This window comes from Taudactylus pleione, unplaced genomic scaffold, assembly GCF_031769625.1.
Source record: "Taudactylus pleione unplaced genomic scaffold, aTauple2 ptg000547l, whole genome shotgun sequence".
Classification (NCBI taxonomy): Eukaryota; Metazoa; Chordata; class Amphibia; order Anura; family Myobatrachidae; genus Taudactylus; species Taudactylus pleione.
Genome location: NW_028284949.1, coordinates 1 through 27,915, shown reverse-complemented (window position 1 = coordinate 27,915; position 27,915 = coordinate 1). Strand labels below are relative to the sequence as shown.

The following is a 27,915-nucleotide window of genomic DNA, read 5'->3' as shown; positions in this document are numbered from 1 at the left end:
ACCCCAGTTCACATATGCCACAGTGCCCCCTGCTGGTGATGAAGATTTTTGGTGCCGCCTAGTATATGGGAGCCCCTGGGTGAGCTCCAGGATGCTGTGATAATTTGGCTCTGATAGTGAACTACTCCCCTATGGGTATATATAGTAAAAAACTGGGGCACTAGCAGAGGCATTGGTAGTGTGACTAGGAGATTTAAAGATCAATTTCAAGGTGGCCAAAATCTCCTAGCTAATGCCCATCGTCTGATCTCTCTTACAGACGGCACTGTTCTGTAATAATCCCCCAGCACATTTGGACTTTGCTGGGATTTCTGACTTGAGAGGTAGATCGGACTGATATAATGTACCAACCAATCAGATCCTGTCATTTTTCAAACACAGCTTGTGAAGTGATAGTTAGGAGCTGATTGTTTGGTACTTTATCGGCCATCCACTATATCTCTCTCCAAGGCTTAGTACATAGACCCCATAGTCATTTTTTTTAACATAAGCTTTACAGCTACATGCCCCATGTATTTTATTAACAGTGACTTTCCTAAGCTGTCCATCTGGGTGTGGTACAAAATGTCACCACCAGAATGTTGACAGGGTCTGAATGTTAACATGAATGTTATGTAATGTTTTACTGGTTTACTGTCGACCTAGGCTTAGGGCTCAAATATGCTAAAAACACTAACATGGACTGTCGACATTGTGAATGTCAAAATGTTCCCTGTCAACATTCTGACTAGTCTTCATTCTACCCTGCACCTGTCACAACCTGTGCAGCTCCTCTTTCCTGCATGGGGTGTTGCTGTCTGTTCTGGTGCTTCTAGCACTTTCTGGTCTATATCTCAGCAGTTTGCTGCATTAGCTGAGTGTGCTAGAAGCACCGGAGCAGAGAGCAACACCCCAGGCAGGAAAGAGGAACTGCACTGATTGGGACAGGTGCAGGATGCTAGAATGTAGACTATCTGGAGTAAATTTACTAAAGTGAGAGTTTTTAGAAGTGAGTTTTAGAAGAGATGTTGCCCATAGCAACCAATCAGATTCTATCTATTATCTTCTAGAAGGTGCTAGTTAAATGTTAAGTAGATTCTGATTGGTTGCTATGGGCAAAATCTCTTCTAAAACTCACTTCTAAAAACTCTCACTTTAGTTAATTTACCCCTCTGACTGATCTTCTGGTTTACTGACATAGGGGCCTATTCATTAAACGTAAAACTTCTCTGGAGATAATTAGCTTTAGAACTCTCATGGAGTTCTAGCTAATTATAGGTGGAATTCATCATTCCACCTCTCCATAAGTATCTATTCCGAAAAGCTGTCATTTTTGCGATGACAGCTTTTCGGGAAATAGATACTTTTCCCTGCCTACACTACCTTATCGCATCTGGAAAAAGTGCTGCGCATGCGCTGTTACATCTGTAAAACCAGCGCATGCGCAGCACTGCCTACAGATGCGTTAAGTTTCGTACCCCCCCGCGATCCCTCCCCCCTCCGCTCACCTTCCCCCCCCCCCGACTTACCTGTCCGCGCAGCAGCCTCCGGCTCCGTCGTGCTGGTCTGTCATGTGGTTTCCCAGCAGACCACATGACAGATTAGAAAAAAAAAAAAACTTTTTTTTTTTTTGTCTAAACTTTCTTGTGCTCTGCTGGGGAGCACACATGACAGACCAGCCTCCGGAGCCTGAGGACGGAGCAGAGCGCCGGAGGGACTCGTCGGGGGACCTGCACACGTGGATACAGGTAAGTTTCACCTGCTATTCGCCACCTCACAGTGGTGAATAGTAACTGCATCAAATTCCGAAAATTGATAATTTTCGGAATTTGATGAATACCATAATTTCCACATCCCCATACTAATGTATGGCAGAGTTGCCTACCTTTTCAGATCTCTTCCCGGGAGAAGCCCGGGTAAGAGAAGCAAGAAGGGGGTGATGGGGGCGGGGCCTGACGATTTGCATCATTAAGCCCCGCCCCCTCACTGTAAAATTGCCGCGATAGGCTATAATTTGCATAGGCAAATGCATAGGCAAACATGATTCCTGTATAATCATGTTTTAAGCCCCGCCCCCTACATGGAAACCCGCGATCGCCTCGGGTATTCTCCTCATTCTGCCCAATTCACTAGGAAGTGGGCAGAATGCGGGAGAAATGCCTACCCTTCCGGGGGTGTGGGGGGTTACCCGAAAAATCGGGAGCCTCCCGCGAAAACCGGGAGGGTAGGCATGTATGATGTATGGGGAGTGTGGAAATTAACGCAGGGGAACTTAGCAAGGAGATATCTGTGATATCTCCTGTGCTAAGTGGCTACATGAATACCAAAATAACGTTATTTCAGGAAAATGTCCTTAAAAACGTTATTTTAGTGTTGATGAATAAGCCCCATAATTATATACAGGGTCACTTTTAATAAATGGGAAAACTGTAGCTACGATATATAATAGCTGAAAACGCCCCTAGCAACAGATCACTGAGCCATGAAAGACTCCGAAGTGACTGGGAAAGTAACACAAATTTATCTAGAATAATCTGCTTTTTGTTTTCTACTAGAGCACGTACAGTCTCCTGTCATGGAAATCTCATCCCTACTAGGTGAGTTATAGCAGTTTATTGCTATTATAGTAAGACTATTATATGAATACATAATGACCAGCAAGTCATCAGCGGCAGATGAGGGATAATCTATCCCTTATACAGTGACGTTACTGTAATGTTTGTGGATTCACTCATTTGCATCAAGCTCATATTTTTCCTTACTTTCTTCCATAAAGCATGTTATTCCCATTCCTGCTGTATATTACACAACAGTCATTGTACTATCAGACCCAGCAAACGTTCTACCTTCTCTCTGTGATAATTCCCCCTCCCCCCATAGATAAGGCTCAGATAACCTGCAATACTTCCTTTGTTGTGCAGTTACAAAATTCTGTTGTTGTAGCACTACAAACCCCAGCATGCCTCATACTTCTCTACAGCAAGGAGGTACTGTACAGATTACCTAACTCTGCAATAGGTGATATTTAATTTACTCTGACCAAGTGGTATTGCAACTGTCGCTGTTATTAATAACTGTATAGATACACAGGTTCTATATATCTTATAACTTTGCTCATTCCCGATTACACTAAGGGGGTCATTAAAGGTGACCCTTTAGTATAGAAGACTGTCACTGAGGGGGTCTATTTACTAAGCAGTGTTAGGAGACAGAGTGAAAAGTGATAAGGTGCCAGCCAATCAGCTCCCAACTGTCATCTCACAGGCTGTGTTTGAACAGTGACAGTTGAGAGCTGATTGGCTGGCACCTTATTACTTTTCACTCTGCCTCCTAACACTGCTTAGTAAATAGACCTCTTATTTAAGCTACTCAGCAGATGGAGCGATGCAATTAATGAACCATTTGAATACGCAATCGGACATACAAATTATGCGATCCGTACGATATATATCGTTCCAATCTGCCTCGGAACAATATATCGTATAAAATATTTTCTAGTGTGTACCCAGCTTAAGAGTCTTTTTGTGTGCCCTCCTGCCTCTCTTTACTAAATGCAGTGCTGGCTTTCTGCCTACCTCAGTGCTTTTCAGCCCTGCATTTATATCATTTGGTAGATCAGTTTGTTTATGTTGCCCTGGGTTAAGAGACAGCTCTGATGTGGCCTCTTGACTGACCGTTACATGACATGACATATCCCGGGGCAACTTAAATACACACATCTCCCTGATGATATAAAGATGTGTCTTATATACACAGAAGGAAGCCAAGTTGCAGGAGGGCATTTAAGGGTGGTGAAGGGGTTTCTCTGTGTGTAACAGTGACAGGACATTACTCTCTTCTCATTAGGTGTACCGTATTGGGGGCACAAGACAACCGGAGATATTCTTTACGAGGCTCTGGAAAATCTGACTGACCATGACTTAAATCAGTTTAAGAATGTGTTGGCTGGTTTACCCACCCGATACCCCATCCAGCCTGAACGCCTAGAGAAAGCGGATTATTTTGGCGTAAAATACATACTGCTAGATGTATTTGGAGACGAGGCGGCACTGGATGTGCTCGTGCGGATCTTCAAGCTGATCAATCTGGAAGAATGCGCAGAAGATATCAAACAGCAAGCGGCACAGATCGGTGAGCGCCTGGATAGCCTCAGTGCAATGAGTAGGGTCACTGCTGGCTTATAAAACAGTGGTATGGCTGGTATAATCCACGTAAGGGGGCTGGTGATTGTTTTGTAGGTGAGAACGACGGTGATGTCACAGATGTTGATCTATAAATGACAGTTTTGGCATGGGGGGGAGGTGTCAAACCTTGGAGAGAGGTAAAGCAGAGAGATATAAAGTTCCAGCCAATCAGCTTCTAGCTGTCAAACACAGCTGTAAAATGACAGAAACTGATTAGTTGGTACTTTCTATCGCCAAGGATTGATACATCTCTTTCATAATCTTTCTGAAACCTGTATCAAGCCTTCGAGAGCTATAAAGTGAAGAAGTTGCCCATAGCAACCAGTAAGCTTCTAGCTTTCGTTTTATAGACTCTGCTAGATAAGTGATCGGTGCAACTCTCCACTGTAACTCTCTCCAAGGTTTGATACATCTCCCCTTAAGTGATGCTAGTATATGTATATTCTGGTATAAATTATCTGCACAATCAGCCGGTTCTGATGTCCTCTCTTTATTGGTCTTTCAGAAACCCTGGCCTATAGCCTGGTGCTTTTATATGGTCAAAGAACCCCTCAATGTCATCTAATTAGAGATGTGCGCGACCCCCATGTTTTGGTTTTGGATCTGGATTCATCTTCGTGTTTTGGTTTTGCAAAACCACTCTCAAGTGTTTTTGGTTTTGAATTTGGATAAAAATTGATAAAAATCGATTAGAAATAGCTAAAATGTCCGAATCCAAAACGCAAGTTCGGTTTTTAAATCTGAGTTCCGAAGCGGGTCACAAAAGTGAATCCGTACCTTGTTCTGCTTCTACTCAGAACCTCTAAATTCGGGTGTGTTCCGATCTCAGAAATCCGGTACCGCACATCTCTACCTCTAATAGCTGTATAATTTACAGTAGGGAGTACATTATGTTTTATGCAAATACTATGGGGACTCAAATAATCGGTGAGTGGTCACTTTCATAATTAGTGATGTCATCACTTCAACATATATTAGGAACACAAGTAGTTGTAATGTAGTGTATAAGGGTGTTATGAATTACCTCTGTATCCAATATGAAACTGATCACCTGCTGCCTTGTCCCTTTTGTCTGGTAATTATACTCCGGGACGTGCAGTCAGGGGAGGCAGAGCCTACTCTGTCATTAATGATTAAAATAATACAAAGAAGATACTTATGAGACATATTCTGCGTCATAAGTATCTGCTTTATATTATTTTAATCATTTTTACAATGGAAATAGAGTCAAATTTGTCTGGGAGTCACCGAGAGTGGTGCCTCCCGCTGAGAACAGTAGAGGAGATAAAGGGGTCTATTTACTAAGCAGTGTTAGGAGAGAGTGAAAAGTGATAAGAAAGTGATGAGGTGCCAGCCAATCAGCTCTGACACCTTATCACTTTCTTGTCACTTTTCACTCAAATTGTGTGTGTGTGGGGGGGGGGGGCGGGACGTCTATTCTCCGGCGGTGACTGGGTCACCGCACATTTCTCCACCCGCGGGACACTGCGTCCCGCGGGTGAAGACGGCACCCGCAGGCTGTGAGGGCAGGGCGCTTTTTGCCCTCCTTCTGGAGGGCAGGGTGCTTTTTGCCCTCCAGAAGGAGGGCAGGGCGCCGCGCCCCGCTAAAACAGCCTAGCGGGAACGTTATTTAGTTTATTACATTCACTACACTCACTGTCATATTCACTAAGTAGCTATTTTGTTGTCCAGGTCTTCCATTAACGAAATAGCACCACACCTGCTATTAGGTAAACTGAAGACCTGGACAATATATTTAAATATGTTTTAGTGTTAAGTCTTAACTGGAATACATTCTTTACATAAGTATATCCACCTATTGCAAAAGTCAATAAATCCTGAGCTGTTCAGATGTATTTCTAGTTATTGTGCTGTTGGCTTTGAGTATTCCTGTGCTGTAAATTCTGTTGCGATACAGGGGAATGTATGTTATTATGCAACCTGCCAATAGAACAGTGGATTTAAGGTGCCGCTTTCGGGTCCATATACTATATGTGTATGTAAATCTGGCTCTGATACTAGCCAATAGCTCATCAGCCACTGACCTCACCGCACGCCACTGCTTATACTTCTCAGTGTGGGTGATTCAGATGATAGGCTCCGGCATTTCTGCTCACACGCTCAGGAGGGTGCAAGCAAAAATGTGCGGTAAACTTGTGGTTAGGGCGCCCTAACCAGGACTTTCGGCTGGTTTAACCATTTTACAAGACTAAACTCGGTCTAATAGGGCGTGAAGACCGCGATAATTAATGGGCGCCCAGAACAATTGAATTGCAACACTGGGCACCCATAATTATTGGCGCCCACAAAACAATTGAATCGCCACCAGTGACTTTTAATCTCATTATTATTACTTACACCAGGGTAAATGTTACCGTTAGTAATGATTATACTTCTCTTTCTGCTTTTGTCTTTTCAGTTAAAACACAGAAGTTGCATTTCAGTAAACCACTGGAAGGTAAGTCATATTTTTATTTCTTCTTCAGGGTCCATAGGGCTCCACAGGAGAGAAAATGGGGGTGTAGGTGGGACTTGGAGGACCGGACACCAACAGCAAAGGTTTTCAATCCCAGGATGCTCCGGTCCTTCCCCCTATACCCCGCCCACAGCCTGAGGGCAACTTAGTTTCATTGGTTCATGGCTGGAGCTGGATCACCGTTTTAACAGTGGGGCTGCTATTAAGCAGCCCAAGCTTATTTTTATGATTTACTTTTATTTTCATTTATTTTACTACTAAGCAGCAGCACGAGTCAGTCCTTTGGACGTCTGCACTGCTGCTCCATCACCCCTCCGCGGCGCCATGGCACCAACCCTCGGCTAGGTACTCCCAGCTGGGCTCTGGGAGGGACCTAGCTAGCAAGTTCCCCAGACCCCAGACTACATCTGGGACTCAAGAGGATAGGTAAGGTGGGTCCCCCCTTGCGGGGACCCGCGTCTATGCGCAATGTTGCCTCTGGTCTCAAGAGACAGACCGGAGGTGCTGTTGTTTACACCGGTTCTTCCGGGACTCCAATAGACCACCAGGGTATTACAAGCACTGGCGCAGGGCACAATTAAGGCCAGGGGACCCGGTGGATAATGTCAGCATTCGGGAGAAGGCGCTCTCCATGCGGCCCCTCCCCCAGCTAAGGGTGCCATTCCACTGCGGCCTTGCTGCTCCCTGAGCTGATTCTTGCTTACCCTCCACCCCCTCTGAGACTCACGGCAGCCATTTTCTGCAATCAAGTCTCCGGAAACGCTGGGTCCAGTCTCCCTGTATATCTCTCCCAAGGGCCTGGTTATACAGCACTATATCCTACCAGCCTGCATTTGTATGTAACTTGTGCTAGTGCTACTGTCTGTTTTCCTATTACTGTCAGCTTAAACCTTTCCCTTTATTCTACTGTGAGATGACAGTTTGGGACATGATTAAGGCATATTAAGGCATAAGGTGTTCATTGTCCTTCAAATCTCCCTATATTTGTGAGGGCTATCACATACTATATATCACAGATGCGCACTATACTGTGCCATATTACACATACATCTGGGTTGCTCACTGCACTGTGTCAGATTGTGTGTTACATTATTCTTGCAGCTGTGTCTGGCAAAGGCAAGAATAACAAGCAGCCTGCTGCTCCCACTCTGGTGTCTTGTAAGTCCTGCTCAGCAGGCTTAGCTTCAGAGGACCTCATTCAGGATGGTCTTTGTGCATCTTGTTATAGTACCCCCGTCCCATCAGCCCCAGTGTCCTCTCCTGATGACCCACCCTGGGCTACATTTTCACAGGTGCTGGCTAAAATTACGGCCCACCTAGCGGTCCCTGTGGTAGCGCTCCCTATGGGATGGCCACAGCAGGTACTCCCTTCGAATCCTTTGCCTCCCCCATGGGTAGACGTACTTCTGCCTCAGTGCAGAATCTGGCGGATACCTCTACAGCCTTTCAACAAATGCCTAGTAACCCTACTAAGCGTGCTGTGTTATCTTCCCAGTCCACCCAGCTATCAGATTCTGAATTATCAACTGGGGAGGCAGAAGACGCAGACCTCTCTCACTCTGACTCCCCTTCGGGAGAGGAGGAACCCCCCTCTAAATTAAATATACCTGCACTAGTGAGAGCTGTAAAATCTATTTATCACTGGAAGAGACAGAACCAGCTCCAAGGGCAAAACAGCCACTCTTTAAACGACAGAAGGTAGTTCCAGAGTTTCCTCACTCTAATCAGCTATCTGATCATATGAGTGAGGCATGGAATATGCTCAGTAATAGAATTCAGCTGCCTAAACGCTTCTTTTACCCTCTTCCCGCTACTTATTGCACTAAATGGGAAGTTCCCCCAGTAGTGGATTCCCACGTGACACGTCTGATCAAGAATGCAACCTTACCTATCCATACTGCAACCTTAAAGAGACTACGGATAGAAGGATGGAAACTTGTATGAAATCTGTTTACTCCCTTACAGGAGCTATTACTCATCTTGCTAGAGCTACGGCCTGGGTTGCAAAGCCATTGAGAGTTGGGCAGAGGCCCTAGAAGAGAGACATTTCCCTCTGATGATTCGAGAGAACAGCTGTTCTGCATATCTCACATTAGAGATGCAGCCTCCAATTTGGATGTAGCAGCTATGGATACGGCTCTCCTAGCCTCCAAGACATCTGCCACTTCTGTAGTAGCATGCCATATTGTTTGGCTCCGCACATGGAAGGCAGATGCGGACTCTAAAAAGGCTTTGGAGTCTCTGCCTTATATTGGGGACATCCTGTTTGTTCCAGAATTGGACAAAATTGAGACTACCTTGGAAGCTTCCAAGATGGCGCTCCTGCCCTCTGCATATAATGCGAAGCCTCGGATGTCATCCTTTCTTCCTCAAGGAAAAACTAAAGGTCAGTCCTTTCCAAGGCATCAGGCATCAACTAAGCCTAGGACCAAGCAGACCAGGGCTACTAGACATCCACCTACCAACTCTGAGGACAAGCCTTCAGCCTGATGTGGCGGGCCTCTACCTGGGGGATCCCAGGGTCAGAGGCTGACTTCTTCAATTCACGCAGTTCTGGTGTCAGACCACATCAGACGCCTGGGTAAGAGAAGTGGTCTCCCACGGATATGCCCTCTCCTTCCTGAGGCGACTTTGCAAAGGACCTCCATCAGACCCAAGCATAGCCCTGCTGCTCCAAAAGGCCATTCAGTTCTTACTTACTTATTACAGCACTGGGTGCACAGACTACTACACAGTCACCGAGTGTCAATTCACTTTGTAATGCAGACCCTGGGATCCATGGTGTCCGCCTTCGACATGGTGGAGTTCGGCCAGTTACACTCCAGACCCCTACAACACCTGATTCTCTCCAGGTGGAACAGGCTGCCCCATCTGCTCAGATCCCAGATGATAGGCCTCTCACCGGAGGTTCACCTGCCCTATCCTGGTGTCTACAGACATCCCACCTAAACAAGGGTCGTCCCTTTTGGATCCTGGACTGGGCACTCCTCACCACGGATGCAAGCCTCAATGGGTGGGGCGCAGTGACCGGCCAGCATGTAGCATTTCCCAGATACAGCCGCAGTTGCACACAGAATATAGGCATGCCACATATCATCTTAATCAGCTTAATCTGCTAGTGCATCCTATTTGCACTGCTTTGACATAAGACACATTTTAAGGGAAAATGTTGCACGAAAAGATGCTTGGTGCTTCTGAGTCGCGCCACTAGAAGGGCTGTGTAATGTGCAAGGAGGCTAGATGTATGAGGACACATCTGTAGGTACCATCTAGTCATCAAGCACTCGTTTTGTCCAGTCCAGGCCCCAATACTACATCTCAACTCCCAGCAGCAGTAAAAAAGAGCCCTATAATGCTATGATAAGAGGCACAGCAAATGCCGCCCACTCACTGGTGCCACAGTACAAGTGCAGTGATAAGTTCTGACAATTCAGAGGTCACCTTTATGAGCTATTGCTGTTTATGGAACGCGTGGGAGAACTATACGTCATTTAGTGCTGTACTTTAGTAGTGAACTAAATATGTATGTGCATAGTTCTGCAGGGATTTTAAATACAGTTTTCCATGCAGAAACTGTGATTGGCTGTTTCAGCTGCCATTCACAACATGACTTAATTATTGAACATGGCTTATGTATATCTAGTGATACTGGAAGAGATTGGCAGGGAATCCAGTACATACAAAGGGCTTTTATATTAAAGGGGAGGCTAACTTTTGTGCAGCCTCCACCATGTGGCCTCATTTGCACCTGTGCAGCAATTAGTTGAGGTAGAAAAGTCGCCTCTCAATGATGGAGGAGGGTCAGGGTCAACATTCCCGCCAATCGCGATACTGCGTACTTGAGTCCCCGCGACCACAGTCTGGCGTCACAGATGCCATGCGATTTATTATTTTCTCGATCAACCATCTTTTTGAACCAGGATAGATTGACTATTTGTAGAATTGTATAAAAAAAATCAGATGTTTATTAAAATCAACACAATATAAATACAGGGAGGGCTTATTATTTTGTCTCAAGTTGCATTTATTTAAAATTGCGCAGTCCGCATTGTTTTTTTCAAACATGACTTGTGATTGTGTACGACAAGGGGGCTGAGACTGGGCCTGGAATAGGCATGGAGTCGTGGGCAGTGGGCATCCAAAGTACAATTAGGGGGTGGTTTTGGTATGTAGTAGCAAAGTGCTTCTAAAATGGCTGCCAAAAAGATACAGCTTCCTGTAGAGTCCTGAGTTGGGCGTGCTCTGACCCTGGTGTTAGTGTAACATTAATGATGATGACTGCGCGCGATTGGTTGCACACAGTGAAAACGCCCATTTATGCAAAACCATGAAACTGCTGCTACACTGTTTTAAGTAATTTTGCAATGCACTCGTTTTTTCACATATTAAGAATGATTCATATTCAGTTCTATTTGTGTCTGCTACTCTTCGTATTGTACTGTACCCTCTCCAATCCATTTTGCCACTGATTTGCGCCATCCTGCCATTAACTGTCCACTGTGATTTTAGCAATTTCAGAACCACAGCCTACAGTTGGAATCCAGCCGGATACGAAAGGGGGCTTGGGAAGGGGGTTCGGACGGAGTTGCAGCTCCAGACTTGCATATGCGACTGATTGAATAGGTTGCAAAAATGTCAATTTAAAATTTTATTCAAGACACATTTTGCAATTCCATTTCCATCTTGCTGGATAAGGCTTAATAACTGATCTGCAGAAAATACGCACTAAGAGTAATATCCACGCTTACGATTCAGACTTTGGCCCTGATTCAGAGCCGGACGCTCTGAAAGAGCGCTCGCTCTGAATCAGGGCATTTTTTTTTTATTTTTGGAGCGGCCTCCTGGCCGCTCACATAGCTGTGGGTGACCACCCCCAGCTATAGTGAGCGGCCATGATGATGGTCGCGATGGTCAAGACCATCGCGACCATCGGGCTTGCGAAGCTCTCCATCGAGCCGGAAGCTCTCCACTTACATCACTCGTGATGTCAGTGGTTCCGCCCCCAAACGGTAGGCGTTCTCATGGGAAAGCCTCCATTTGGGCAGCCACCCCCCCCCCGGCCCGCTAACCAAAGGGGGCGAGCTGTCACTCAACATTGACAGCTCGCCCCCTTTGGTGTGAGACCCGGAGCGACGGATTGCCCGTCGCTAGCCGGGTCTCGCGCATGCGCACGACGGAGCCGGCTCAGCGCTTGCAACCGGGTCTGAATCAGGCCCTTTGTACCAAGAGAGACACTGTAAAATGGTAAAAAGGACAATGTGTTTGTTTTACTTCTGCAAAGTTCGTGGCTATGTACAGATGTGTCCTCATATATCTAGCCTCAGTACGCCGCGCAGTCTATATATGAAGCACAACAGAACTTACAATGAAAAAAACTGCGGCTGCTACATTGTAGCAATTCGTATACAGATTCTGAGACTCAGTCGCAAACAGACATACAAGTGTCGAATATCAAATTAATCAGCACAGTCTGGTGGTGCCTCCCAGTTGCATCACATTGCGATTACTCAGAGCCGTAGCTAGACATTTTGGTGCCCTGTGCCAGAAAAAGCATTGGGGCCCCCCCTTCTTTTTTAAATAGGGACATAACGCACCCGAAAAATGGGCATGATCTCATGGGGAAGGGCCAGGGAAGAGATAGGGGAGACCATGACATGCTCGGGATAAAATAAGAGGAAGCTAGAAGTGAGAATGATAATAACCATAAAATTGACAAGCCCAAACAGCGCCCCCTGACCTGTGGTGCCCTGTGCTGTAGCACAGGTCACACTACCCTAGTTACAGCGCGGCGATTACTGTTAGGCGAAGTACCCGACACACAATACCATCAGTTTCCGCTTTCTTTTGGTTAGTTAAAAGAACGGGGATTGACTTTGAGTCGGGTGCAAAGTGGCTGTATTTGAGTGATGCCACGGCAGCCTGATTTACTATGGGCTGATCCTGGGTACACATGTATCAGACCGAGGTAATGAACGATGGAATGATATCTTGTTCTGTCCTTTATTATCTGTAATGGGGCCGCTTGTGATATCGTCTGGTTGTATGTGCACCAATGCACATCCAAAACAGGAACGGTAACAAACGAGTATTCACCCCCCATGGACAGTGCTTCTAATATAAAATTTATACTGTTTTTCTTATATTTATTTGTACAGTATATGCAACTAATACTCCCCCCTCCCTTATGCTCCCCCCTCCCTGATGTCAGGATCTGTGGTGCATCATTTTTCCCATGATGGGTCTATTCATGAAGATTTAAGTTACTCAATTGTTACTTTTCACTATATATAGAGCATCATTTTCATGTGCTACATAGCTTGTCTAAGTAACTATTCCTATATACTGTACTTACCTATCCTGCGATGCGATGCTGTACACAGGGCTCCAGTGATGCAGTCTTCTCTTACAGTCCTTTTCACTCGGTAAGGCTCTCCCCTTCTGCGCATGTGCCGGCTGCTGGGTCTTCTCCCATCAGTGCTGCGGCAGTCATGGGTGTGGGGCTGTGCGATGGGGTAGCGGGGGCCCTTGGTAGTCAAGAGGAGGTGACCTGGCATTTGCATATTCTGGGTCACCATAGGGGCGGCACTGAATTGGAGCACAGTGGGGGAGGGCATGGGGGCAGTGGGTGGCCGAGGTAGGGCAAAGCGAGGGGGCACTAGGGCAGCAGCGGGCATTCATGTGGAAGTGACCCAGCATATGCTCTGGGCTCCCCTGATTGGCTGCTGTCACAGAAGGGGGTGGAGCCATCACAGAGAACAGCCTGAAGGACGGGAGGTATTCCACTTCCCTGTCCTTAACAACGGAACAAATAGATTACACCGTCCACAGACAGTTATCTGTTACAGCAAATGAAATGCTTTCCGATTCTTGGTGAATCGCACTTACCATACTAAAGTAAAGTGATGCGATGCTTAAACAAAGCAGAGGCGCCAAAGGTGAAAGAATATTTGACTTCTGCGTTGCTTTAATGAACCAGGTACCATTAACCGAGGGCTAGACAAATTTTTGTAAAATCTAGGAGCCATCTTAAAAGTTTAGGAGCCAGACCATCGTGCATTACCAAAATATATGAAAGCTCGTATAGACCACCACACATGCCCTTTCAGTGCCCCTCAAACCCCCCACATGCCATCAAATCACCACACATGCCTCTTTAGTGGTCATGAGATTCTGCAACATGCCCATACCAGCCCCTGTAATAGTGCCCCCAAAAGTAATTCTTCCTGTATTATTGCCCCCAGTAGTAGTGCCCCCAATAGTAATGCCCCCAATAGTAATGCCCCTGTAAAATTTCCCCCATTAGTAATGCCCCCTGTAATAGTGCCCCCAGTAGTAAGCCCCCTGTAATAGTGCCCCCAGTAGTAAGCCCTTGTAAATGTGCTCCCAGGAGTAAGTCCCCTGTAGAAGTGTCCCCAGTAGTAAGTCCCTTGTAAATGTGCCCCCAATAGTAAGCCCCTGTCAAAAGCTGCAGTGCTGCCAATGCTGTGTGGGGTGAACGCCGGACAAGTGTTTGCTGAAGTCTCCTCCTTCCTCCTGTTAGGATCTGTGGTTGCAGCATATGGTTTGCAGTTCTAGCCTTAGTTGCTACTGTGGCTCTGCATTAATTACTGCCTGTCCGTGTGCAGTATCAGGTGCACACTAATTGATTCTCCTGTTTGTGCACAGCCCAGCTGCACATTAGTTTGTCATTAGGGAGACATGCTCTGGTTGGGCCCTGTTTCTGTTACATTCCAGCCAGCCCTTCACTCCATGCCGGTTATAGCGTTTACTGTGTCTCCAGTGGTATCAAGTCTCCTGTTGATCTGTCAAAGTTTCAGAGTCCAGTCCTGTTGTGTTTTCCCACTACCGTTTGATCTACCCAGACTGCCTGGTCTGCATATCATTTGCTGTTGCCGCTTGTGTCATCTTGGCGACACGGCATGTATTCCAGCTTCTAAGGTACGCTACATAGTGTACCAGCACCAGTGTCAACTCGGTGACATAGGCCGCACTTCAGCGTCCGAAGTACGCAAATCGCAGTTTCCAGGGTACGCCATTTAGTGTACCAGCGCCAGTGTCAACCCGGCGACATAGGCCGCACACCAGCGTCCGAAGTGCTCAAATTCTAGCATCCAGGGTACGCTATTTAGTGTACCAGTGTCAGTGTCAACCTGGCGACATAGGCCGCACCTTAGTGCCCAGAGTGCGCAACCCGGTGCACCATCATCGGTGTCAACCCAGCAACATTGGCAACTCCTTCTCGCCTTTGGACACTTAACATCAGAGACTTCTCAGTCCTCAAGGCTGCCTCCACAGCCCAAAGGCTGCATCACATCCTCGGCCATCAGGCCACAACTAATCAAATCAATTCAGCCCTCAAAGCTGCTGCATGGCTGCATCCAGCCAAGATATACCAGCCCTCAAGGCTGTTGCAGGACTATTCCCTACTATCATGCCCAAGCCGTAACAGCCCCCCTGTAAAAGTGCCCCCAGTAGTAAGCCCCCTGTAAAATTGCCCCCAGTAGTAAGCCCCCTGTAATAGTGTCCCCAGTAGTAAGCCCCTTGTAATAGTGCCCCCAGTAGTAAGCCCCCTGTAATAGTGCCCCCAGTAGTAAGCCCCTTGTAATAGTGCCCCTAGTAGTAAGCCCCTTATAATAGTGCCCCCAGTAGTAAGGCCCTGGTAATAGTGCCCCCAGTAGTAAGCCCCCTGTAATAGTGCCCCTAGTAGTAAGCCCCTTGTAATAGTGCCCCCAGTAGTAAGCCCCCTGTAATAGTGCCCCTAGTAGTAAGCCTCTTGTAATAGTGCCCCTAGTAGTAAGCCCCCTGTAATAGTGCCCCTAGTAGTAAGCCCCTTGTAATAGTGCCCCTAGTAGTAAGCCCCCTGTAATAGTGCCCCTAGTAGTAAGCCCCTGGTAATAGTGCCTCCAGTAGTAAGCCCCGTGTAATAGTGTCCCCAGTAGTGACCTTGCAAAACTTAGTCGCCAGGACTAAAATCTTAGTCGCCATGGCGACCAGGATTTGTCGAGCCCTGCATTAACCATTGTGCACAGTGTCGGCCCTGTTCCCCTAGCGTAGTAGGTAAGGCTCTCAGGTAGCGGCACCGGTGGGCAGGTTTCACCTGCTTGTGCCCCTGTAGGATAGTCTAGGGCACATCAAAGGGAGATATAGCCCACTTTGGTAACCACTGAAGTAGATTACAAGCATATGCAGATTCCTATTTGATATTTTACATTGTATCTCTTTGTATTAAGTAAGTATCAGGAGTTGTTAGCATGGATATTAATCTCCATGATTAGAGTGTATTGCATTTTATATTGTTTTGTCTGCTTATAAATAAAATACCTGATGTTAATGCATTTCTACAGGTAGTCTGCTGTGAATATTTACAGGTTTCAACATCTATAAAATAATTTTCTCAATATATTATATCATACTGTACTATACGTACCAGTGTTCTAGTGTGTAGTTTTCCACTGTTATGGAGCGTACACACGGTCAGATTTGTCAGACTTGTCAGATTTGTCAGATGAACGACTGAACGATTAAACGATTTGAACGATTTGAACGATTTGATCAAAGTTTTGAACGATTTGAACGATTGAACGATTTTTAACTGCATTAAAATGAATGGAATCGTCCAAGTCTGACTGCAAACCCATCAGATGTCAGATATCGTTATCTGACGAACGGGAACGCGCATCGTTGATCGTCCATCGTTCAGGCATGTCAGATATGAACGATTGTTCATCAGATATGAACGACTGAACGATTTTTAAATCGTTATCGTTCATATCTGAAGGAAAAATCTGATCGTGTGTATGCACCATTACTCCTAAATCTTTGTACTGCATACAACTTGGTATTGTGATCTAGAAATGACTCCAGACACATTGTTTGGGGAATTATTGACTAATTATTGACACCTCGATTCCCCGTTCTGCAGATCCGATCTGATCCGTGGATTTGGCGACCAATGATGATCGGTGATCTGTTGTGGGATCGGGGAAATTTACCATGTAAAAAACCCCTGACTCACCAATTCCAAACAGTTTCAGGTCAGGATTAAGATTGTCCAACATGTTGAATATCCCCTGTTCCCCGACACCGGCGTTTGCAGAAGGGGGAATTGCGGCAATGGGCCCCGTCAGAGGTTAGGACCTAAAGTGCGGATGTTGTTCAAATATGGAGACCAGCTTGTTTACCTAGCACTCTGCAACCACGGTGTATTAATAGGGACTCACTGAGAGTTACATGTATGCTTTTATGTTATGGAGGGGGCTAGACTACACACCTTAATGGAAAATATAATAAGAGGTTCTTCCATGCTGAGACTTGCAGTGCTAGGCAGAAAAAAAGAGCACTTTTGGGCAAAAATATATGCCCACCTATCACGTCACGTTGACCCTCATCAGGTGGGTCCCTAACATCCCTATTTCTGACACATTACTGCAAATTTATCTAAGATTTACCTATTATAGTGCCCATTCCAATGACATAGGTGGGCATGCATTTTTGGTCAAACATGTGCTAAGAAACCTTATTTATACAATGTGAAAATTGTTAGAGTTTATTATAAAACTTTGATTATCAGTGTTCTTAGGGGTATATTTGCTAAAGTGCTGGTTTATAGAAGTGGAGTTGTTGCCCACAGCAACCAATCAAAATCTACTTATCATTTGTCTAGCACCTTCTATAAGATAATAGCTAGAATCTCATTGGTTGCTATGGGCAACATCTCCACTTCTAAAAACCTGCACTTTAGTAAATATACCCCTTAGGATGTGCACCTGCATGTTCTTTCTAAAGCAAATGCTTTTATATTATCTAAGAATAGACATGTGCCAGAAAAAGCATAATTACATAGTCGCAAGGCAATATGCGATGCAACCAATTGAAACAGAGTAGCACATAAGGATATTTTGGGGTGTACATAATACTATACTTACCTACTCTGCCGGGACTGCCGGTAGCCTCCCGAAAATCAGGTGATGCTACCGGCCCCCTGCAAGAGTAGGCAAGTCTCCCGGAATGGCCGCCGACCCCCCTCACCCACACCCAGTAATATCGGTATTGTAAAGTGGGGGGCGGGGACGCTATGACGGGATCACGCCCGCACTACCGTGTACCACCCACTTAAGCCGTCCCCTGCTGCTCCGACCTGGCAGCCCCCTCACGGTAAGTGTGCATAACACTGATGGTAGCATAGCGATCAATTAGTGTTGTGTGTTAGTTGTAAATGCAGTACAGTATTTGCTTTACCCTATTTGTACACAATATAATAGTGTCCTATACACTACAGAACATATTATGTTGAGTTATTAATGAATGTGGTAGTTGCATTTACCATAAACACTACCTCCTCCTCCATGTTCTATAACTTTATAATGAAAGTGAAATTGCTTTTCTTGCAGTTTTATGTATGGAAGAGACATATTGGCAATGCAAATAGTCAGGGGTTAGTGAATAACAGTAAGCTGTGTTGGCTACAGGGCAATATGCAAGCAGCCAATCAGAAGTAGCTTTCTAGTACTGTTGATGGCCGTCATCTAGGTGTATCTTTGCACCAGACCACCTGCAGCCTCTGGAGATGTTGCTTTTTACTGTACTCCACTTAAATCTGCTAGATCCTTATCTGGCACAGTCCGCCTTTCCACCTGTAAGATGTGTACTTATGCATGGGCAGTTTTTTGTAAGTGTGCGCAGTGTGGAAATCGCTTGCACAAAAATGGTGTGTGAGCCTGATGTCTTCGACCATTATCCATTTCTGTGCTTAGCATCTTACTTCTAATTGTAATTACCCAATGGGAGTGTGTGGGGCCTGATTAGGGTTTGGCTTTTATTGGCATTATGTCAACATGAGAATGCCGACATGGTTGTAATGTCGGCATGCTTAGCATGTGCGCTGAGTACGCTACCCCTGCCCCTAACACTACCTTCCCACAGTCTAACTCTAATGGTTGCATTGTACAGCATGTCATCATTGTGAAAGTGTTAACAAATTTGTCATCATTGCGATTGTCGACATGGCGACTGCATACCTCTTGATTGACCTACCGCATCTCTCCCCAAAGTGGCCCCATCTGTACATTTATTTCTGGGACCCCTGTGTTTTCTAAAGAAACACATTTTAATCTGTTGCTCACTGAAGACTACCATATTTCAGAGAAAGTATGTCAGATGTCACCAATCGCCATAAACATATCTGTCAACTAATATTGCCTTCAATGAATATTGATGGCTTCCAGGGAGCACTGTGAGGTGGAAGGACATTAACATTAACCCAGACCACATTGTTTAATGGCCAAGGAAAGTAATAGAATTTCATTAGGTGTACATATCTCTCTCTCTCTCGGAATTCTCCTGATTTTCCTGTACCTTGAAATAATTATTCGATTTCATGTACAAGCTCTGTTTTCATATATTGTCGCCCTTCGGCTGGGTACACATTAGATCAGGCCTGGCCAACCTGTGGCTCTCCAGCTATGGTGAAACTACAAGTCCCAGCATACCCTCACACCAATCAGCTGGTAAAGCATGCTGGAGAGCCACAGGTTGCATTAGATGATATATCATATGATATATATCGTTTTGAGGTGGATTGTAACAATATATTGAGCACTTTGTTGAATGTGTACCCACAATAGCGGGCTCCCATGCATGCGATATTGTGTGATTGGCCACGCTGCACGGCCAATCACACGAAATCGCATGGGGGTCTGTGTTGTTCAATGAAGGACGGAACAACATTTGTTAAATCTTCTAATGTGTATCGGCAACCTTGCATGTTCCGGGGAGAAGGTGCATCGGCTAGATTGCCGGGTCGTCTAGTGTGTACCCAGCCTAACTTCATTGCATTTGTAGCGCTGTGTTACGGATGTGCCTGACAATCAACTGAACATACGTATTTGTAACGTTGGGAGCATAAACTATTTACCATCATTAATATGTTTGTCATCCCATACAGGCTGCAAAGCAAAGTACATGAATGAAATTAGACAGTCATACCATCTTATTAAACATCATGATAAAAGGATAGGGGAAGATTTCAATCTGAAAAAAAGATTCACCAGTATTTTACTAGAGAAGAAGCTGCGTAGAATAACAGCCTCAGGACACCACTATCTACAGACTACGGCAAGAGGGCCTTCAGATGAGTATTGCCCAATCACCGTTCAAGATTTTTTTAACCCTGAAGATGGGATTATTCCCAAGAATGTGGTGTTAGTAGGACCAGTCGGCATTGGAAAAACCATGACATGCCAGAGGATCATGCTGGACTGGGCCTCCGGGGATCTGTACAAAGACCAGTTTAATTTTGTGTTCTTCATAAGCTGTAGGATAGTCAACAACATCAAGTCGGAGATAAGCTTGGCAAAGTATTTATCTAGATATTGTTGGCTGTCAGGTGCATATTGTTTGCTGCGGTCCATCTTCATGAACGCTGAAGGAATCCTCGTCATTGTTGATGGTTTTGATGAGGTAGATCTGTCTTCCATGAAAGACCTAGAGACTTGCCTAGACCCATTTCAGGAGGTCTCCAAAGACGTCCTTCTAAACAGTTTGCTAAGGAAAACACTGCTCAGGGACAGCTCACTAATCATCAACACAAGGCCATTCTCATGGATGAAGCTGACTGACTTTGTTGAATGTCCTCGATATGTAGAAGTTAGGGGGTTTACCAGGGATCAGCGTGAGGAATATGTCTACAAATTCTTTAAGTCTAGTGAACAAGCAGACCTGACTTTACATACAATTAAGGACAACGACACTCTGTTTGACATGTGTTATCTCCCTTTAAGTGCATGGATTCTATGTACAGTGATGAAACAGCATCTAAAACAAGGATTACGTCTTTTAGATTCCATGACTTTCACATCCATTTACCTGTGGTTTCTAAAGGCTTTAATAAAGTACCACGGAAGGACCTATGCACAGCCTATAGAGATATGTTTAAAGAGGCTGTGTACTTTGGCCATTGAAGGAGTTTGGAATGGCAGATTTCTCTTTGAAGAATCGGATCTTAAAAGACATGAGATCACTATCTCAGTGTTTGAGTCTGTATTATTGAAGGAGAACAGATTTCAAGAGGGTGATGAGACCTGCACCTGTTACAGCTTCATCCCTTTAGATATACAGGAGGTCCTTGCTGCTCTGTACTACATCCTGGATCAGAAACATGTCCACTATGGAAAATGGAAAATGAAGGATTTCCTAGAGGCATCAGAAAATCGGGCCCACCTAAAACCAACTGTACGATACCTGTTTGGCCTTTCAAGTGAAAAACAAATTGAGGAGAATCAGAGAACCGTTGGTTATCCCGTTTCCTTCAGAGAAGAAACAGCCTTAGAGGAATGGCTAAAGCGGGATTCGTCAGACTGCCATAACGAAGTGCTACGCTGCCTGTATGAGCTAAAAGATAAGGGTTGTGTTGGGAGAATGATGGATCACTTCCTTAACTTGAAAATTGAAGGATTTCACGGTAAAGATAAGGACCAGGCAACCATTATTTGCCGAGCTGTAGCCTACTGCTTGGAGATGAGTTCAAGGAAGCATACTGTTTTTTTTAAGGACTACATAATAGGACCCAATGCTCGGAACGTTCTAACAAAAGCACTTTCTAGATGTTCAGAACTTTGGTAGGTATCTGGCACATGACTGTGGACAACGTTTTGCCTTGTGACCTGTGTATGCTGTTTAAGTCAATCAAAGGTTTGAAGCTAATATAAGTTAATACGTGTTGGCTACCGTTTAAGTTGCCCTACTCTGTAGGTGTGAGGTCATGGTGGAGCAGAATAAAGTTCTGGAGAACTTCAGGAAAATAATTCCTCTATTCATTACGGATTACAAGTTCGATTACGCATGCAGTTGGCCAGTTGTTGCGTTGTGCGCATGCGTATGCATTGCAGTACACGTGCGCGAAGGCATCAGACATCACGCAGACCCATCGCAGAGTGATTGACAGGAAGTGAGCTTTTGGGGGTGTTGACGGGGGTGGTCGGTGAAACCGCAGGCGTGTCAGTGCGACTGAACGCTGTTACAGGAGCGTGCATAAATTAGCCACTGCGACGACATACGCAGCTTGAGCTCTCACTGCGTACCGGAAGGTTATCAATTTCTGAGTAAGGCTGACCTTGGGCCTGATTCAGCAAGGAACGCACGCACCTGTCCGCCATGAGAATATGCTAATCAATGCATACGTACGGAGTCCGCAGCACAAGATGCAGACGCCCAGCCCTATACTAAGCCGCCCATCTCCCTTTACGCACAGCCTGATCAGCACGCAAGATAGCATAAACATCGGTAACATCGAGAACCATTGAACTCATTAGCATAATAGTGGTTGACCTGACCTGCTGCAGGAATTTGGCCGCTTCCTGTGTACAGCTTACGGTATGGCTGGGTATGCCACCGCACTGCCTTAATTATGCACACCCCTATAACAGTGTTATAACGCCTGCGTTCGCCTGACCACCCCCCGTCACCACCCACAAACGGCACTTCCTGTCAATCAATTTCGGAAGGGTCTGTGTACACACTGCCTGTAGTCTGCGTACCATAACCCAAATGCACTGGCTAGTTCATGCACGCGCAATGCTATGCCTACACATGCGCAGTGCAAAAACATCGGCCAAGTGCGTGCGTTCTCTCCTTTGCTTTCCTTGTTGAATCAAGCCCCTTGTGCAATAGTGTGTGAGGCTCCGATGTTACTTGATGGTACTAGGGGTGTGCACCGGCCACTTTTCGTGTTTTGTGTTTTGGTTTTGGATCTGGATCTTTCTTCGTGTTTTGGATCTGGATTGGTTTTGCCAAAACCACCCTTCCGTGTTTTGGGTTCTGGGTTTTGTGTTTTGGATCTGTATTTTTTTGAAAAAAAGCATAAAAACAGCTAAAATCACAGAATTTGTAGGTTTTTCTGCTCCTATGCTATTATTAACCTCAATAACCTTAATTTCCACTCATTTCCAGTCTATTCTGAACACCTCACACCTCACAATAGTGTTTTTATGTCCAAAAGGTTGCACCGAGGTAGCTGGATGACTATGCTAAGCGACACGAGTGGGCGGCACAAACACGTGACCCATCTAGGAGTGACACTGCAGTGGCAGACAGGATGGCAGTTAGAAAAACTAGGCCCCAAACTGTACATAATGCAAAGAAAAAAAAGAGGTGCAAGATGGAATTGTCCTTGGGCCCTCCCACCCACCCTTATGTTGTATAAACAGGACATGCACACTTTAACAAATCAATCATTTCAGCGCCAGGGTCTGCCACATAACTGTGGCTGAAATGATTGGTTCGTTTGGGCCCCCACAAAACAAGCTGGCAATTAATCTGTCCCTGCACAAACTGGCTCTACGGAGGCAAGATGTCATCCTCATCCTCCTCATCCACCGATTCCTCACCCTCTTCAGTGTGTACATCCTCATCCTCACAAAGTATTAACTCGTCCCCACTTGAATCCACCACCACAGGTCCCTCTGTACCTTCTGGAGGCTGGTCTCCCTGGAAGAGCTGATAATTCATTTTGATGAACATCATCTTCTCCACATTCTGTGGAAGCAACCTCCTACGCCTTTCGCTGACAAGGTTCCCGGCTGCACTAAACACTCTTTCGGAGTACACACTGGAGGGGGGGCAACTCAGGTAAAATAGAGCCAGTTTGTACAGGGGCCTCCAAATTGCCTCTTTTTCCTGCCAGTACAGGTATGGACTGTCTGACATGCCTACTTGGATGCTGTCACCGATGTAATCCTCCACCATTCTGTCAATGGTGACAGTATCATATGCAGTGACAGTAGACATGTCAGAAATTGTTGCCAGGTCCTTCAGTCCGGACCAGATGTCCAAACTTGGTCCTGCCTGCCCTGCATCACCGCCAGCGGGTTGCTTAGGATACCTAAGTTTTTTCCTGGCAGCCCCAGTTGCGGGAGAAAATGAAGAAGGAGCCGTTGACGTGTCACGTTCCGCTTCAGCTGACAGTGTGTTCACCAGCAGGTCTTTGCACCTCTGCAGGCTTGTGTCGGCCGGAAAGAGAGACACTACATAGGCTTTAAACCTAGGATCGAGCACGGTGGCCAAAACGTAGTGGTCTGATTTCAACAGATTGACCACCCTGGAATCCTGGCAAAGCGAATGAAGGGCTTCATCCACAAGTCCCACATGCCGAGCGGAATCGCTCCGTCTTAGCTCCTCCTTCACTTTCTCCAGCTGCTTCTGCAAAAGCCTGATGAGGGGAATGACCTGACTCAAGCTGGCAGTGTCTGAACTGACTTCACGTGTGGCAAGTTCGAAGGGCTGGAGAACCTTGCACAACACGGAAATCATTCTCCACTGCGCTTGAGTCAGGTGCATACCCCCTCCTTTGCCTATGTCATAGGTGGATGTATAGGCTTGTATGGCCTTTTGCTGCTCCTCCATCCTCTGAAGCATATAGAGGGTTGAGTTCCACCGCGTCACAACCTCTTGCTTCAGGTGATGGCGGGGCAGGTTCAAGAGTGTTTGCTGGCACTCCAGTCTTCGGCACGCAGTCGCTGAATGGCGAAAGTGGCCAGAAATTTTTCGGGCCACCCAAAGCGTCTCCTGCACGCCCCTGTCGCTTTTCAGAAAATTCTGCACCACCAAGTTTATTGTGTGAGCAAAACATGGGACATGCTGGAATTTGCCCAGATGTAATGCCCGCACAATATTGGTGGCGTTGTCAGATATCACAAATCCCCAGGAGAGTCTAAGTGGGGTAAGCCACTGGGCGATGATTTCCCTCAGTTTCTCTAAGAGGTTGTCGGCGGTGTGCCTCTTACTGAAACCGGTGATACACAGCGTAGCCTGCCTTGTAACGAGCTGGCATTTCTGAGATGCTGCTACTGGTGACGCTGCTGCTGTTGCTGCGTAAGGTGATACATCTACCCAGTGGGCTGTCACAGTCATATAGTCCTTAGTCTGCCCTGTTCCACTTGTCCACATGTCCGTGGTTAAGTGGACATTGTGTACAACGGCATTTTTCAGGACACTGAGGACACTTTTTCTGACGTTTCTGTACAGTCTCGGTATCGCCTGCCTAGTGAAGTGGAATCTAGACGGGATTTGGAACCGGGGACACACTACCTCCATCAATTGTCTAAATCCCACTGCACTAATGGCGGATACCGGACGCACGTCTAACACCAACATAGCAGTCAAGGCCTCAGTTATACGTTTTGCTTCAGGATGACTGCTGTCGTACTTCATCCTCCTCGCTAAGGACTGTTGGAGGGTCAATTGTTTAGTAAAAGTAGTGGTGTTCCTACTTCCTCTCTGGGATGATGAACGACTCCCAGCAGCAGCAACAGCAGCAGCGGCAGCAGTAGGCGTAGCAATGCAGGATCCTCCAGAGGAATCCCGGATAGGAGAGTCAGTCATGCCAGTGACATGGCCTGCAGGACTACTTCCGATCCTGACTAAGGAGGAAATTGACGAGGAGGGAGTTGACGGTGTGGTTTGCAGGCGCTTGGATACAACAGGACAACGGGATTTAGGTGTCCCTGGACTGCTTACGGTCTTAGCCAAAGTTTCTGAACTTGACAGTAACTTTTTATGAACGCGCTGCAGGTGCCGTATAAGGGAGGATGTTCCTAGGTGGTTGACGTCCCTACCCCTACTTATTTCACCTTTACATATGGTACATATGGCAAGACAGTTGTTGTCCGGATTTGGATAGAAATATTGCCAGACCAAAGAGGTGTAATGTTTGGTCTTCTGCCCAGGCATGACCGTGATGGGCTTTTTCATCCCACGGACAACAACTGTCTCCCCCGGAGCCTGATTTAAACAAACCACATCACCATCAGAATCCTCCTCGCCAACTTCCTCCTCAGCGCCAGCTACACCAGTATCCTCATCCTGTTGTACTTCAACAGTGACATCTTCAATTTGCATATCAGCAAGTGGACTGTGGGTGCTCCTTTCAGCACTTGCAGGGGGCGTGCAAATGGTGGAAAGAGCCACCTCTTCCCGTCCAGTGCTGGGAAGGTCAGGCATCGCAACCACCACCACACTTGGACTCTCCTTGGGGATTTGTGATATCTTCTTAGAAAGCACAGTTCTTCGCTGTGCTTTTGCCAGCTTAACTCTTTTGATTTTTTTAGTGGGAGGAGGGCTTCCATCGTCATGTGAAGCTGAACCACTAGTCATGAACATACTAGGGATCGACCTTAGCCGTTCCTTGCCACTCCGTGTCGTAAATGGCATATTGGCAAGTTTACGTTTCTCTTCAGCTGATTTAAATGTCTTTTTCAAGGTCATTTTCCTGAACTTTGCCATTTGGGATTGTATGTGCCCTCTACTATGACATTGGGCATCGGCCTTGGCAGACGACGTTGATGGCATGTTATCGTCTATGTCATGACTAGTGGCAGCAGCTTCAGCACTAGGAGGAAGTGGTTCTTGATCTTTCTCTATTTTATTTTTATCGGAGAAAGTTTGGTCCTCCATTTATGTTATATCGATTTGATATATACGTGCGGCTAAACACAGAAAATAATTTTTTTTTTGGTTTGGACTGGAGTGTACTTTGTGGGTTACAGCACCCTTTAACGGTCAAGCCAGCCGGCCCTTTACTTATGACACAGGCGCACGCTTGGCACTACTTTGTTGATGCACGTGCGGCTACTGCGCACACAATTCACAAACACAGAAAATAATTTTTTTTTGGTTTGGACTGGAGTGTACTTTCGGGGGTTACAGCACCCTTTAACGGTCAAGCCAGCCGGCCCTTTACTTATGACACAGGCGCACGCTTGGCACTACTTTGTTGATGCACGTGCGGCTACTGCGCACACAATTCACAAACACAGAAAATAATTTTTTTTTTGTTTGGACTGGAGTGTACTTTCGGGGGTTACAGCACCCTTAACGGTCAAGCCAGCCGGCCCTTTACTTATGACACAGGCGCACGCTTGGCACTACTTTGTTGATGCACGTGCGGCTACTGCGCACACAATTCACAAACACAGAAAATAATTTTTTTTTTGGTTTGGACTGGAGTGTACTTTCGGGGGTTACAGCACCCTTAATGGTCAAGCCAGCCGGCCCTTTACTTATGACACAGGCGCACGCTTGGCACTACTTTGTTGATGCACGTGCGGCTACTGCGCACACAATTCACAAACACAGAAAATAATTTTTTTTTTGGTTTGGACTGGAGTGTACTTTCGGGGGTTACAGCACCCTTAACGGTCAAGCCAGCCGGCCCTTTACTTATGACACAGGCGCACGCTTGGCACTACTTTGTTGATGCACGTGCGGCTACTGCGCACACAATTCACAAACACAGAAAATAATTTTTTTTTTGGTTTGGACTGGAGTGTACTTTCGAGGGTTACAGCACCCTTAACGGTCAAGCCAGCCGGCCCTTTACTTATGACACAGGCGCACGCTTGGCACTACTTTGTTGATGCACGTGCGGCTACTGCGCACACAATTCACAAACACAGAAAATAATTTTTTTTTTGGTTTGGACTGGAGTGTACTTTCGGGGGTTACAGCACCCTTAACGGTCAAGCCAGCCGGCCCTTTACTTATGACACAGGCGCACGCTTGGCACTACTTTGTTGATGCACGTGCGGCTACTGCGCACACAATTCACAAACACAGAAAATAATTTTTTTTTTGGTTTGGACTGGAGTGTACTTTCGGGGGTTACAGCACCCTTAACGGTCAAGCCAGCCGGCCCTTTACTTATGACACAGGCGCACGCTTGGCACTACTTTGTTGATGCACGTGCGGCTACTGCGCACACAATTCACAAACACAGAAAATAATTTTTTTTTTGGTTTGGACTGGAGTGTACTTTCGGGGGTTACAGCACCCTTAACGGTCAAGCCAGCCGGCCCTTTACTTATGACACAGGCGCACGCTTGGCACTACTTTGTTGATGCACGTGCGGCTACTGCGCACACAATTCACAAACACAGAAAATAATTTTTTTTTTGGTTTGGACTGGAGTGTACTTTCGGGGGTTACAGCACCCTTAACGGTCAAGCCAGCCGGCCCTTTACTTATGACACAGGCGCACGCTTGGCACTACTTTGTTGATGCACGTGCGGCTACTGCGCACACAATTCACAAACACAGAAAATAATTTTTTTTTTGGTTTGGACTGGAGTGTACTTTCGGGGGTTACAGCACCCTTAACGGTCAAGCCAGCCGGCCCTTTACTTATGACACAGGCGCACGCTTGGCACTACTTTGTTGATGCACGTGCGGCTACTGCGCACACAATTCACAAACACAGAAAATAATTTTTTTTTTGGTTTGGACTGG

The 27,915-nt window shown here is 46.1% G+C and overlaps 1 protein-coding gene across 2 annotated transcripts in view; it reads left to right on the top strand.

The window, feature by feature from the left end:
* LOC148500716 (NACHT, LRR and PYD domains-containing protein 3-like) overlaps positions 1-21,923 on the top strand; it is a 30,823-nt gene extending 8,900 nt beyond the window's left edge. For both annotated transcript variants that reach the window (XM_088451438.1, XM_088451437.1), the window contains exons 2-5: positions 2,535-2,576; positions 3,826-4,110; positions 6,583-6,621; positions 19,583-21,923. In XM_088451438.1, coding sequence (XP_088307564.1) covers positions 2,555-2,576; positions 3,826-4,110; positions 6,583-6,621; positions 19,583-21,258 — 2,022 coding nt within the window. In that variant the 5' untranslated portion in view covers positions 2,535-2,554 and the 3' untranslated portion in view covers positions 21,259-21,923. The remainder of the gene's footprint in view (positions 1-2,534; positions 2,577-3,825; positions 4,111-6,582; positions 6,622-19,582) is intronic.
* Positions 21,924-27,915: the final 5,992 nt, after the last annotated feature.